The following is a 15,368-nucleotide window of genomic DNA, read 5'->3' on the forward strand; positions in this document are numbered from 1 at the left end:
AAGTACTTTTAAAAAAAATTATTATTGTTATCATTGCTGCTCAGTATGAAGATTTCTGGCTTTCTTTTATTCTGGTCAATGAAAGCTGGCAATATTACATGCAACAGGCTGCCATGGTATTTTGTTCTTAGCCCAAAAACAGCCCTCCATCCACACCAATTTGACCTTTCAACATAATGACAGAATATTAACCTCATAAATCAAAACAGCATAGTATTCTTGTATTATTCCAGCACTTTCAGGCTGATTAATGACCTCTTTAATATTAGACCAATAAAATCAGTCAAATAATGTTCCTATACATGAGTTGATTACTCATTACACAATCAACCTACATCCTTTGAAAGTTTGTAAAAGTGGAAGTAAAACACGTGTTATCACAGCACTGAAATGTTAAAAATAAATCTAAAGTCCAGTCATCAAATCTGGCATCTAAAATTTAGTAAAGGTACTAGCTTCAACATACTTTTAACTTGAAAGTTCTCATTTTGCAAATTTATGCAGTTGCTAATTTTAACTATGGATTTTAATTCATTTGAATACATACTGCTGAGTATTCCCCCACCCCAACCCCTCAAACACACACACACACACACACACACACACACACACACACACACACACACACACACACACACACACACACACACACACACACACACACACACACACACACACACACACACACACACACACACACACACACACACACACCACAAAACTGTATTTAAGTACAGTGCTTGAGTGAATATACTTCTCTACTTTCCACCAATCAAACCTTGAAAATATTGTACATCAAAGCCCTTGTGAGGTGGCTGAACCGTAGGAACACCTGACGTTGTGATATAAAGCTAATGCAATACAGACACTAAAAAGGACATATCAAACTATAACTCCTCAAACATGCACACAGAAACATTCTCTAGCACACACAGCAAACAAACTGTTTTTGTTTTCCTTACTTGATCTCCTTTGGCCCCTTTAGGTCCCTGTTGCCCTCGAGGTCCAGGCTGTCCCTGTAATTGACAGTTATGTAAATGAAAGCATATAAAGACAACCTGTGTGAACCTGCCTGTAGTTTGTTTGTGCAGACGTAATGACAGAACTTCATGTGGAAATCACACGTTTTGACACTCACTGGTTGTCCGGGAGCTCCAGATCTGCCTCGCCCTCCATCCACACCAATTTGACCCTTCAACATAATGACAGAATATTAACCTCATAAATCAAAACAGCCAAATAACTTGTATTAAAATCACCTGCACAGATGGTACTTACAATGTACCCTGGATCTCCGGATTCACCTCTCTCTCCTCTGTCACCTGAAGGTCCCTGATAAAACAAGAATTTTATATTCATTAACTGAGAATAATATGATTTCTGCAGTTTTACAGAAGACAAACAGTAGCGGGAGAAAGAAAAGTAAGTCAAGTGTGACTTACTATGTCACCTGGAGGACCAGTAGGACCCTCTACCTTCCCATCATCCCCCTGCTCGCCCTGCAGGTAAAAATCACAGCAGTGAAAATTTTGATATTTTATATAAGACACACATTCTCGATGCAATTAAGCTCCTGAGCTTTTAAAATGCCTACTAAATATGTTCTCAGGATCTGGCTCAAGATACAGTGGAAGAATAAAATGTTACACAAAGTGAACGAGGTGTACCTTTTCACCTTTTGGTCCTGATGACCCCATGGGGCCTTGTGGTCCCTGATGGCCCTGCGAGGATCGACACAAACATCATGTTAGGTAAAAAGATTACACCAAATAACCACAACAGGCTTGTTTAATGTTTAATGATGTTGTAATTTTACCTCATAACCTGCAATACCAGGTTCCCCCTGTTGACCCATTCGACCAGGAGCCCCCTAAAGAGAACAAATGTTGGGTCTTCAGTCACACTATCCATTAAATAATTATCATGCAAAGTGCTTGTGTTTTCATAAGTTATTGTTGCTGTAAATATTTATATCATTACTGTTCCACTTTACCACGTGTCCAATGGTTCCTCTGGACCCCTTTGGCCCGACAAACCCTGGTGGTCCAGTCTTTCCCACCGACCCAGTCTCCCCAAGATGACCTTGATGACCTTTGGCACCCTAACCATACACAAAGGAAACATTACAGAACAGCTGACCATAGCATTATACATGTCGTTGTGTGTGAATATTCACAGTTATTGAAGGATTAAATTGGTGTCGGGGATCATTTGATGTTAATACCTTTGGTCCGAGTTTGCCTCTTTCCCCAATTTTGCCAGGTTTCCCTTCTTGACCCTTCAGTGGGAAAAAGAAAAAGAAGAGATAGATTAAGGTGATGTTTAAGAGTCTGTGAAAGACTACAAAAAGTTTTCATCAGAAAACAGGTGACTTACCCTGACGCCAGTGAGTCCAGGACTTCCAGGTGGGCCCTCTTTTCCCTTTAGTCCAAGTTCACCTTTTTCTCCTTTGTCGCCCTCCTGACCCATGTCACCTTTTTCCCCCTGAAGATATGACAATAAGTTTAATATTCTATAGCTCTGCCTCCATATCTTTGTAATAGAATATCAAGGATATTTTGGGGAAAATATTTCACCTTGTCTCCATCAGGACCAGATGGACCAGCTTCTCCCTCCAGGCCTGGCTCTCCCTAAACAAACACACACATTAATACAAATCCATGAAATTAACTGTAGCTCCACCTTTTAAGAATGACAAATATTTGTTAAACGTACCCGCTGTCCTATTAGCCCCTGCTCGCCGATGTTCCCAGCAGCTCCAATAGCTCCCTGATACACACAGACAGATGTTTCAACATTAAAAAGCAATCTGATAAATATAAACATCCATCCAGGTAAAACTGCATCAGTATTATCGTCTCACCTTCTCCCCTGGCTCGCCTGGCAGTCCTAGTTCGCCCATTTGGCCTGGAGGACCCTTAAAAAGAGAGAAGATAGAAGGAAAGGGAAATTGTGAATGTATTTGGACAAAAATGAAGGGCTCATCACTCTTTGGCATTACATATGAACATTATGTCACGGGTGTGCTCCATTAAGTATTGTCATGGGAGAGGGGAGAGAAAGAGAAAGAAAACACCTTTGTAATGCGGAATAATCAATCTAATTGGACAGATCATTTCAATCAGAAAGCGTTATAGATCAACCGGGATCAGGATGAGCAACAGATGTTGCATATTTAATCATTTAGTCTTAACAATACCCTTTTTGTGTGTGCAAATGAACACCATGATCTTTATGCATGTGGAATATGTGCACATGCATGTGTTTAAGTGTGTATGTGTATTTGTAAAGTCTCTTACCTGTTGACCGATTTCTCCCAATACTCCAACAGTCCCCGATGGCCCGGGTGAGCCCTGTGGATGATAACACAGGTGCTTGAATGACAAAAAAAAAATCAACTTGAGATATTTTACACTAATGGAAATCAGTTTGAGTTTAATATCTACACATAATCGTGAATCTCTGGTGAATGTTTATTGCTACTGAGCCAATAGCAGATAAATCAGTAAGCCATCTGTACACAATTTGGTTCTTATATGCAATGAGTAACTGTGCCACTAATTGTACTTCTAAAACACTGATGCTTTGCCATATCAACCTCAGTGTAAATGAATAATGTTTCGCTCTATGGCTGACTTGCATCCAGTCCAAACAATATTAATGATATAACTGAAGTCACCTGTGGAGTCTCTTATTCATATTCCTGGCTACAGGCCCAAAGTAAGTTAACAACAGGACTCAGAACTGTATTGTCTGTCAGCAAAAGCAGCTGTGCAGCACAGATGAAACTACAGCGAACGACAAGGAAGGATTTTAACAGGATATACTATATATATATAATTCAGAATTAATTAATGCCTCTGCTTAATCTCATTTTACAATGCACAAAAGTGTGTAGAAGAAAATATATTTCATAGCATGCTGTCAACATGATCATGCAAATGTATATGAACCATTAAAATGCTAATTTGTCCTTAGGTACAAACAGTCTACTGTATAAAGTATGCAGAATGAGAGATTAGAATAGAGATGTAGGTTTCATTTTATAGGAAGCTGGAGAATATAAAGTGTGATTCTTTGATACCAACAACAAAGAGACGCTAGGTGTCTGTCTCTAATAATGCCGAGCTAATTTCAGCATAGCTACAAACTGACATATTTTCTGTGCCTCTATTTCTGCTCAGCTCATAAAATAAAACCACATAAAGGACAGCAAATCGTTTAAAGATTGTACCCATTATGGCAATAATCAAATCTGTTGTGCTTGCAAGTTCAACCATTTAACAGTTCTATAAATTTTTCCCAGTGAGCTTGCAGTTCAGTTTCCTGCCACTACAGAGCAGATGTGTAAAGGATGAGACAACTCCCTGGCTGCTCTGCAGGAAACATTTAATGCAGGCAAATATATTTTTAATAAGCACTAAAATATGTCACATAAACTACCTCCTGGCTGTTATATGTTAGAGCAAACATGACTTGGTAGATTGAACCAGGCTGTCGTTTGGTACCAGAGAGAAGCTAACAAGACTTTCTGAAGAGGGGAGAGGAAAAGTTTGATGAGCTGGAAGTGAGGATACTTCAAAAAATTGGGCCAACAAAATTGAAGGGAAGTGAGAGCAAAACAAACACTGAGGCAATTGAAGACATCAAGACATGATAGGGGAGATGCAACAATGCAAGGGGATGAGGAAGCAGGAGAGAAAGATGTGAAAGGACGGAGAGAGGGCTCATACCGGCTCGCCCGCTATTCCCTTGTCCCCTGGAGGTCCCGAAGGCCCTTGTATCCCCTGGAGACAGAGAGGTCAGTGAGTTCAGAGTACAGGTAGACACACCAGCACCAACACGTATTTGTACATATGAGCATAATGAACTCACAGGAAAACCTTTTGGCCCAGTTTCCCCTGGCTCGCCGATCTTTCCCTGGAGGGATAGTGTAAGACAGGATTAATTAGGACAAAGTTTATCAGTGCAGGATCCCTGACCTTCACAAAATAAGAATACAAACCTGTTCTTAACTAGGAAACTACATAAACTCATATGGAGAGATTTACAGGAACTTTTATGCCTCATTTCAGACAGTTTCTATCTTTTTATATACAATCTTTTCTCTCCTTTCAAGTCTTTCTCCATCTCTTTCTGTTTGCCCCAAAATTTTTGAAGTTTAATTTCAGGCAGAGTAAATAATCTAAAATCCCATCAAAAAAAAAAAGAATCCCAGTCACAGATATCTCCTCCAGAGTAATATGCTGTTTCTGACTGAGGCCCTCCACACTGCTGGTATCATGTAGGTCTTCTAAATCATGCTGATGTCTCACCCCTCCAGAGGAACATAAGCACCAACAAATATATGAGAGGGAGGAGTGGAAAAGTATAAAAAGTACCCCAGTGTTTTACCTGTGGTCCAGGGAAACCTATTTTTCCTGGAGGACCATCAAGACCCTGTGGAGAGAGAGAAGGATGTCAAGACATGCCAGCTTTGCATTTATTTTCTGCCTTCTGAGTGGAAGGAGAAGATGTGCAGCTTGCTACAGGATCCATTTCCCCTCTTAAGAATCTATTATGTATGTTGAATTAAATATTTTTGTGCTGTTTTATGGCCATTACTCTTGCATCTGCACAATTTGATTTCGTGAAAGTGGCATTCTTACCTTCTTTCCTTCTAATCCCATCTCTCCTGTTGGACCGTCGGGCCCTATCGCTCCCTGAAACACAAGACAGCTGTCACTTCACCAACAGAGGTCACTGTAACACTGCCAGACGGCCACGACACACCGTAAACAAACAGCTCTGAATAGTTTGACACCAAGAGTGCCCACATGCAGGAGGCCGTGGAAGGGTTACGGTAAACTGCACTCATCGGGATAAATAAGAAAGCAAGTATAAATGTGTGTGTTTACGTGAATGTGTGCATAAAATCAGCTTCATGACCTCTCTGTAGGGTGTCACACATTGCACTGAAAGTCATTGATCTGTTACTTAAATGATTTTAATAGTATGTTTGGGGCACACACACATACAGTTCACACTGAAACACACACACACACACACACACACACACTGTTTAGATTACATGGGTGCGACTGTCAAACACATTCAATCTAAAGTGCTTAAATGCCCGCTAGCCTAGTGAGCAGTGATAATAAATGGGAGCCAGGCAGTGGACCAATACGGTCCATCTGCTTTGCACCTGCACAAAGTTTCTCTTCTATGCTCTGGAAGATGCTGCCTCTGTGACACTGCCCAGATGCTCTATGACTGATGATGAATGTGACACTTTATGGGTAAATCCCAGCTAACAGTGGTTATAAATAACAAGTGGTTAACTGTGATTTTCTAGGGATTACTAATAATTCCAAAGGAGAAAACAAATATAACATGACATATTCACAAAGGAGGCCTTGTTGTGATTGATGGCTGCACAGTGGGAGTTTGGCCCACGGAGAACACCGCTAGCTGAAGTGCTATAAGCCTATTATACATAGAGCTGGATGAGCACTGCTCATTAACATTCCTGTCTGGGGTACCTGCTACCCGCTGGTTGCGTTTACATAGCCTGATTAGCCGATGTGTAGGGAAAAATATTTTATCCTATCCAGCCATGGAAAAAGACTCAAATATTATGCTTAAAAGTTAACCAATTACATTAAGTTACATAAACAGGAGCGGCAGACCTGAGGAAGAAGAGGAACACCGGGAACAATGAATTCAAAACAATCAGCATCATCCACATGAATTTAAACCAGCTCAATAATAACCACAGACTGCTGAGAGGGAGGCATGATGGGATTAATATGCTACTCAATATGGAAAACATTAGCGGAGGAGCTGGTTAGACGTCACAAGGAGTTATTAGAGACAAAGCATGGTTCGTCTGACAGCCACAAGTTTGAGTCAACAAGTTTGAATATTCCTAACACGTGAAAATAAAAAGCAGACGCCGAGACGGCAGTTGTACCAACGTCCTGCAATGTGATGCCAACATGCAGTTGTATCTGTTGTTGCTGGTTCGGCAATATTTCCATGTTAGAAAACAGTCCGGTGCCATATGAGTGGAGCCAGATGTAACATTTCTGTCAACATTAAGGCCCTTTGCTTCAAGTAGCTTACATGTAAAAGACATATGGTGCTAAAATCTGTGTAAAAGTTTGGAGTTGTATACAGTCTCATTTTACCCTTAAAAGTTGTATTCAAGCATGACTCTGTTTTTTTATGTGCAGTGGGGATGCACGATGTTGGTTTTATTTTTGCCTGTGTCCAACATGGCAATATTTTCCGACTCTTCTGGCTGATTGCCAATGCCAATATATATGCACATATATTTTCCACTTTATTGCAGAGAACATCGAGCCTCTCCTGTAGTGGAATTAATAGATTATCATTCCAATTTTGGCAGATGCAGACATAAAATACAAAGCTTTTAAACATGTACTGCTTCACTGGGCAAAATAAGAAAACTACTTCAGTTTACAACAGAACTGTGAGATTCATCCCTTTTATCGCTCTTAAACAGCATGGGATGATGCTCTCTCAGAGACAAGTCTTGTCAACAGCAACTTTGAGATCTGTTTCGAAGCCTTTAAAAACCCTTCACACCGCAGACACACTCAGCACAAGAGACATGATGATGTCACTTTCAGCGCTCACCCTCACACCAGGGACATGATGTCAAGCATTTAGTCAAGCATCGAGCATGTAGGCATAATTAGAGCATCATTTAATTGGTTTGTCTCTAATGACAGAGCATCATTTAAACCGTCGTATTTAATTGTTTGTTTCAAATGGGGCATTAAATTATTTGTCTTAAACTTGACTTTATTGGGTTTTGTTTGTTAAATATAAATCCGGACCTCTCAAAGTAAATCCATATTATTTTGTGTTTATTTACGACATCGAACAAAGTAAATACAGAATCCCCTAAAAACTTTTATTCTAAAAGCTGTTGCATTTCTTGCAGACACAGAGTTTTTGTGTGTCGAGGCGGTGGGGGTGAGATGTGTGTGAGTCTGCGGTTGCACACATGTAAGATCCCAGCTGGTAACAGAGTCTGTAAGAGGAACGACCTCTATGTCTCCTGGCTTGCAACACACAGGGCTCTAATCTTGGACTAGCCAACATAAGTCATGAAGCAGCAGGCAGATTTACTGGCAGTGGAAGCTGCTGACATTAGTATTAACTGAAAACACAGCTTGAGACATTGCAGTGTGTCCAGGCCAACCATGGCGAGGCCCATCTCTCCTGGATGTTTCAGATGAAGAAGCTCGGTGCTATTTCATCCTGTTTTCTCGCTAGCATAGAGGACCACGGCAATAAAACTCATCTCTTAAAAACCTTTGAAAAAGGACGACGGGTGGATCTGCACTTCACATGAGTGAAAGGTGTGTTCAAAACTGTCAAACAGAACTGAGCACAAACATTAATACACCCACTGTCATCGTCTTCCACTGAAATCATTGTTATTGCCATTACAGTATATTTACTTTGAATGCACCTGAAAATGCTTATGTGAATTGAGAGTTCAAGAATTTATTTGCTTGATGTTGTTCCAGAGGTTTTATGAGCAACATGACTGATCTGGTTTGAAACTTCTGTTGATGGTATTTATCCAGGTACATCTCCAGAGTTGTATACAGTTTCCCTTTTTTATTGAGACTGCAAAGCTGGAATTCGACAAATCCCAGTGTTGTTACTGGCATCATCGACGTTTGGTAATCTTCTTCTGTTGAACTATGCTGAGTTTATGTTGCTAGATTTCCATTCTCCACACAACTGAGAAACTGTTTAACAGGTTTTAACAGAAAAAGCACAGGTGTAGAGTCGAACACTGGTCGCTCCGATCACTGTAGAAGTATCACTAAGCTGCCTAAATGATTCTAAAAAGGTTCAAAGGCAAAAATAGTGTTGTTGTTATTATTGAATGAGCCCTTTGTTAAAATAGAATGATTAAAAAAAAGCTGATGCATGCTTTTATTAATCCTCCCATAAATCCTGTTTCCCCAGTTCACCATTTTTCATCTGCAAGCAGCTTCCAGATCAGCCACAAAAGCCAGGTCACATTTTCCAACCACAAGAGAAGTGGTGGAGCTGGACTGACGACGGTGGCCTTCCTCTAACCAGCAGTCATTGTTCGGTTTGTATGGAATAAAAAAATTACTTGTTTGTTTTACATCGCTGGAGCTCGTCCAGCACTTATAATGAGCATTGACTTCTGAAAGGGATGAAACGGACTCATTTTTCTTCACTGAACCCTCGTATGTGCTATGCAAGCACCCAAGTCCATTAAACACACATGACATCAGTTCAGAGGGAACTCCATATCACTTCATTATGTTCACCCGCTGATGTTTTCCAACGGCTCAACAACAGCAGTAGCGCACAGCTCCTATAAAAAACACACATCACAGCGTACGCAAGACAGAAAGCAATGTGTATGCATATGCTTTTGCCAAGTTTATGATCTGTTTTTAAGGCTGGACACAATGACATGCATGACTCCAGAGCACCAGTCAACACCTAAGCTGCAAAAACAACCAGTGGGAACCTTCAAACTCACCCGCAAGCCTTTAGGTCCTCTGGTACCGGCTGGCCCAGACGCTCCAGGAGGTCCCTGATGAACAAAGGGGAAAAGGGGGGATAAAGACGAAAGAGAAGGGGGGAGGAAAATGGGAAGGAGAGATAAAACAAAGGTTTACACTGACAGACCATAGAGCCCCCCTGGCTGTTGACCCTGGGGGGCAGCCTGACCTCGGGAACACACTACAGGGTTTGTTGTTAGATCTGTCACTCACACCAATTAAAGGGTCTGCTCTGGAATCCTGTCCTGCTGCACCCCAAAGCCCCGTATTTATGTTTGTTTTGGTGGTTCACCGGCCCCCACCTTAAACCAGTGCTCGACCCGCTCTCCTGTCAAACCCAGCCACGGCAACGACACGGCAAGGGGAAACAGGGGGCAGCTTCTAATTGGTTATAGGTGTTGGGCTTTTGACTGACAGAAGGGTAATGCAGGTTCAGCAGGAGGCTGCCAGCTCTCATAATGCTCAGAGAAACCTCTGCAGCAGACTGTGGGTTATTAAGACTACATGCTACTATCATCAGCTGCTGAAAAGATACCTTTTGTGTAGAGACACAGAGACTGAAAGAAATCTGGTGCTCAACCACCATTCAGTTCGATTTTACTGCAGAGTACCACAAGGAACTATGACTGAGTAAAAAGAAAACACAAAGTGTGCAAAACAGTGGTGACTTACTGGTCTTCCTGGTGGTCCAGTAGGTCCGGTCTCACCTGGTGTCCCTGGGTGACCCTATGTTCACAGACAAACACATGCACAGTGCTTAGATTACAACTGACACAAAACAGCATTACACAAACCATTAACTCCAATAAGACTAAGGATTTGGGAACAATAATGACAGTAGGGAACATTTTTTGTTGATACACAACACAAGATATGATACTCTCACACTTTGGAGTGACATTTTTAAGGAGCAAGTTTTCAAATGTGACTAAATAATTCATGAAGACAAAAAATGACTCTGAATTCTCTAAATTGCATTGGATTTTTTGGAGTTCATAAGTTGCATTACTTTCTCACACATGTGCACTGTTCATACAAACATACATCTGCAGAGATCCTCTCTGCACTGGAAAGCACATTTACGTAACAATTAAAGTAACGGGCAAAGAGAATAACAGACTGCCTAAGGGGATGATTTTATATCAGAAAACCTCCTTTTTTTTATTGGGCCTCAGTTTTTGGCCAGGCCATTTGTAAAAGCATAACTGTATAATGGGGAGTTATTTCAGTCAGACGGCTCAGAACAACTGAGTGCAATAAAATCCATCCATTAGGCAAACCTATAGCACAGTAGGCAGCTCTGATGTCATCCATCCATGAGAATAAAACATAGATGTCTAAGAGTATGAGCTCTCTGTTCGCAACTATGGATGTCTGCTGGTCAGCTCCCTTCACTTGGTATGATGCAGTCTTTTCCACAGGGTCTGTTTCTGTTTTGCAGCTGGGGGAGCGGGCCAACACAGAACGTCCTTATAAGTGTGTGTGGGAATGTCTGTGTGTGTGTGTGTGTGTGTGTGTGTGTCCTCAGAGAAATCCAACTGGCTGTCAGCCAGCAGGAAACTTCTCTCTGTTTCAGCAAGAATGATGACTAAATTCTTATCCACTCCAGCCTGTCATATACATTAGACAGTTTATTATAAGATAAAGTACGACATGACAATGAGGCCACTTGCTGTTTGAAGGAGCATGTAAGTGTGTGAGAAGGGAAGACTTGAGCTCATGAAACTTTGGGGGATCATTCAGACCTTCTGCTGACCGAAGATTGAGGGACGTCTGGAGCACATCCCAGCAGCATTGATATTTAAGAAAAGTCAGTACTTCCTGTGCCCATTAAATACCACCAGGAAGGTAAATCATTGTAAGAATCTATTGGAGTTATTTCCTCCTTTGTTTAATCCAATGTGACAACTTTTTCCTGCTAAAGGCCTCGTGCCAAGTGCTAAACCACTGCTTAGAAAACATGCCACTAAGTCATCCACGAGGTGATGTGCTTCCTTTCCTCCTATTTGTATTGACCTAAGCCTCCACATGAGTATATTCCCATGGGAATAAAAGACACAGTTTAGTTTAAGATGACCATCCTGAGGATTTTCTTAAAGACAAATCACCATCTTTGAAAATTCAAGTCACAAATAATGCTTTTTAAAAAAAATTAAATTGAGATGCCGCCGCTCTGCACTGTTCATTATTTCTTACCGTTGATCCCTTTTCTCCAGGTGGTCCGGGAAGGCCCATCTCCCCTCGATCCCCCTAAAAATGCACAACATTCACTCATTTAGAGTAAACTTGTGAGGACAGCTCAAATAAATGTATGCACGGGAAGATTAGTTTTTACCTTCTCTCCTGCCAGTCCCGCCTCTCCCACAGGTCCGATGAAACCCACCAAGCCCTGAAACACAAACACTCTGTGTTGGATGGATGAACGGACAGACATTTGGATAAATGGATTGGACTGAAAAGAGCACAGGAAGTGTCAGTGTCAGGATGACCTACTCTTTCTCCCATGGTTCCAACATTTCCTGTGATACCGGCCTCCCCCTGCGAAATACAAATATACTATTAGTTTATAATGGTCAATTCAATGTTCTTCTACATCTTCAGGAAAAGGAGAAAACAAAATCATGATTGAATGTATTTTTATTCACCTTAAGTCCCTCCGGCCCAATCTTCCCAGGAAATCCTTTTCTGCCCATTCTGCCCTGAAAAAAAAAACGTAGCACAGAGCGATGAATAACAGACATTCACATGCCAGTTCATGCATCATTAACATTCATCACAAATTCTCAGCGAATGTAAAGGATCTGTTTCCTATGAGATGACAGTTTGGAGAGAGAACAGGGAAGTATCCTGCAGCTCAATGCACACATGGTGAAATACATAGTGGAGTGTACCGGTAATGCTGACAGTACATTTTGGCAAGCGGTGAAAAGTGTTCAATGACTGTAATGTTCCTCTTGCACAGACAGTCATTCCTAGAGTTAAAAAGGGGGTAAGTGCTTCTTTTACTAGCAATACCTCCTGAAGATTGCGTGACTCAACAATTCCAAATTTTAGTCCAAATAGAAGTACAGGCTGAAACTTTATTTCCCTCAGACACACTGTTAAAGCACATTTGTGTCATAGAATGAGAATTAATGTGAACTTTCTAGGATTTGTAAATTCTTATCACCTGATTTAGATTCAGATTTAGACCATATTAACAAAAGAAAGAAAGAAATGCTCAGAAAAAGAACATACACTGTACCAAGAATGAGCAGCAAATGTGTGGGAAAAGATTAAAAAAAAAAAAAAAAAAAAAAAAAAAAAAGGAAGCGAGGGTGTCATTCTGCTCGCAGCAGTGGAGCTAAAAGACAGACAACTGGCTAAGGAGGTGCAGGAGGAGGAGGACCCGTGGCTCCTGGCCAGAGATCAATCGCAGCTCCCAAAGGAGTCATACACCACTTCCCCTTGGACAACGGATAAGGAGGGGGTCAGAGAATGAGACAGGGCGGGTGGGTGGGAGGCGTGTGAGCGTGGTGGGAGTCAGAGTCAAAGAAAGTACAGAGGAAACAAGAAAACAGGTAGACTCTGGAATAATGATTTAGTTTTATGTCAGAGAAGTAAGTTTGAAAGCATATCTATAATTTAAATAATCTATTTTCTTTATCATTCAATAACGCATTTGGAAAATGAAGTCAACAAGTCTGTTTCTGCAGTGGCTGTTACCATCTTCCAGCACTTTATGGCAGCTATAAATCTTGACACCTATAAACATGGCGATGGCAGTTATCACCCCCAAGTGGCCAAAATTAAGGATTGCATGCAGTTCTTTGTCATGACCGGATACATATCTAAAACTTCTCACGAATGCAATCGAAGAAAAATCCCCAATGACGACCTACTTTATCACTTCTGATACATTTCAGAAGAACTCCCACCGTGGCATAACAGGGATGCATAATTAAACAATACAGGCTGCTGAGTATGAAGGCGAAAAAACACCATGTGAAGGTTTCACTGTTCTTCTAACTTAGATATTGATAGATATTGAGAGTTAGTTAAGTTAACAGCCAACTTGCAACAGATTTGGCTTCATACTTCTTTAATGATTACTACAGGTGTAAACAGACACATACTGAATAATTTTTTCTTTGGCCAAACATACATGTACAACATGTTATTCTTAGACATGTTATACTGGTGTGAAGTGACCGTGCATGAGTTAAAAGGCCTTAACAGTGATCCATGCTATCTTCTCTGTCTCTACTACCTTCCCGCCAGCCACGCAACAACAGGTGTTTGTCTAATAACTCACCTCGAGTCCTGTTGGGCCTGGTGGACCGATCGGGCCCTCGTCTCCCTGGAAACAGATGATATTGATCTTAGCATGACTTGCGTTTGGGGACATAAAGTGTCCCCTCAGCAAAGAAAAGCCTTGTGTCATAAAAATGTTAAAGCCTTTCTGGCGCTTTGTGGTTGTTCAAATGTGGGCAGAGTCTGACAGACTTACCTCCAAGCCAGGCACCCCTCGTGGCCCTGGTAAACCTCTGGCCCCCAGTTTTCCCTGGAATAGTAAAAGACAGTAATATTAAACCTAAATTGTAAAGATAAATGTAGTCCTTATATATATGTTGTTTTTCTAAACTAGCAGCAGTAGTGGCTGTAATGAAAGTAGGTCAGATTGAATGGACTGCTGTGAAAATTAAGGAAAGACATTTAAGGTCCACAGAGGATGAATTCTGATGACACTGGTGATTCCCTGAATTTTAAAAACAAAATGCAATAAGTTGCACAAACTTTTAATTTGTTGAATACTTTGGTTAATGACCAAATATCTGCAAAACTAATGACATATAACCAGCCTTGTCCGCTAATTATTAAATACAAGCCAAAGCGTAAATATTATACCCGCTAAACATCAGCATGTAAGCATTGTTATTGTGTAAATTTAACTTAAAGCACTGTTGTGCCTCTGATAGCACGGCTGTAGATTCTTAGCTGTGTTCTGTTTCGTGTCAGACATGTATATTCAACTACTCAGCCGAGATGATGGTTTTTCTCACCTTTGGTCCTTCAAGGCCGTTCTCTCCCGGTGGTCCCATGTCACCAGGGAAACCCTGTCGTGATTAATCAAAAGATTTGATTTTTATTATCTCTGTAAAATACAAACTGACACATTCAAGGCAGAACTGAAGGAGCAAATACAAACCTCAGGACCTGGCGGTCCGGGTGTACCATCAGGGCCTCTCTCTCCGATCTTGCCCTGTAAAAAAGACAAAGGAAAACATGGGAAATAGTTTGATATTTTATAAATTATACATCACTTTTTTTTTTTTTTTTGCTGAGAATTAGATGAGAGGGTCAATAGAACTTGCTTATCTGTCAATCTAAGGTTAAAGGCAGCAGCTGGTTAGCTTAGCTTAGCACAAAGACGGATAACAATGGGAAACAGATAGCTTGGCTCTGTCTGAAGGTAACATAATCTACTCTCAAGCATCTCTGAGACTCATTAATTAGCATGTACAAAAACCAGTCTAAAAATGAACAAATATACTCCCCAAAAATATACTAAAACAAAAATGAACAAAGTAACACATGAGAGAAACAGCAGTTCTTCAGAAGTTTAAAATGTTTTTAATTTGAGTATTATTCATACGAAATAATAAAAGGTTAAGTATTTTGAAAAGAGGTCGGGCTAGGCGTCCTGGGAGACTACTCTATGCAGGTGACAATTTCTTGGCTGGGAGCAGTGACTTCCTGGACTCTCTAATGGTTGCTTGGCAACTTCATGGTGTCAACATAATTTTTGGAAATTAC

General features: G+C 40.9%; 1 protein-coding gene across 1 annotated transcript in view; it reads right to left on the reverse strand.

Annotated features, from left to right (window-relative positions):
• The window catches only part of col27a1a (collagen, type XXVII, alpha 1a), a 67,502-nt gene that overhangs the window by 5,252 nt on the left and 46,882 nt on the right, over positions 1-15,368 (reverse strand). Inside the window, exons 19-45 of the mRNA XM_069715698.1 lie at positions 14,761-14,814; positions 14,615-14,668; positions 14,062-14,115; positions 13,867-13,911; positions 12,218-12,271; positions 12,066-12,110; positions 11,908-11,961; positions 11,769-11,822; positions 10,245-10,298; positions 9,551-9,604; positions 5,649-5,702; positions 5,395-5,439; positions 4,876-4,920; positions 4,734-4,787; positions 3,300-3,353; positions 2,864-2,917; positions 2,716-2,769; positions 2,577-2,630; positions 2,377-2,484; positions 2,225-2,278; positions 1,994-2,101; positions 1,817-1,870; positions 1,668-1,721; positions 1,443-1,499; positions 1,279-1,332; positions 1,139-1,192; positions 963-1,016 (exon numbers count right to left, since the gene is read on the reverse strand). Coding sequence (XP_069571799.1) covers positions 963-1,016; positions 1,139-1,192; positions 1,279-1,332; positions 1,443-1,499; positions 1,668-1,721; positions 1,817-1,870; positions 1,994-2,101; positions 2,225-2,278; positions 2,377-2,484; positions 2,577-2,630; positions 2,716-2,769; positions 2,864-2,917; positions 3,300-3,353; positions 4,734-4,787; positions 4,876-4,920; positions 5,395-5,439; positions 5,649-5,702; positions 9,551-9,604; positions 10,245-10,298; positions 11,769-11,822; positions 11,908-11,961; positions 12,066-12,110; positions 12,218-12,271; positions 13,867-13,911; positions 14,062-14,115; positions 14,615-14,668; positions 14,761-14,814 — 1,533 coding nt within the window. The remainder of the gene's footprint in view (positions 1-962; positions 1,017-1,138; positions 1,193-1,278; positions 1,333-1,442; positions 1,500-1,667; positions 1,722-1,816; positions 1,871-1,993; positions 2,102-2,224; positions 2,279-2,376; positions 2,485-2,576; positions 2,631-2,715; positions 2,770-2,863; positions 2,918-3,299; positions 3,354-4,733; positions 4,788-4,875; positions 4,921-5,394; positions 5,440-5,648; positions 5,703-9,550; positions 9,605-10,244; positions 10,299-11,768; positions 11,823-11,907; positions 11,962-12,065; positions 12,111-12,217; positions 12,272-13,866; positions 13,912-14,061; positions 14,116-14,614; positions 14,669-14,760; positions 14,815-15,368) is intronic.

This window comes from Brachyistius frenatus, unplaced genomic scaffold (assembly GCF_029030835.1).
Source record: "Brachyistius frenatus isolate BFR_SWC_R1_liver_20210118 unplaced genomic scaffold, ASM2903083v1 Contig_146, whole genome shotgun sequence".
NCBI lineage: Eukaryota > Metazoa > Chordata > Actinopteri > Embiotocidae > Brachyistius > Brachyistius frenatus.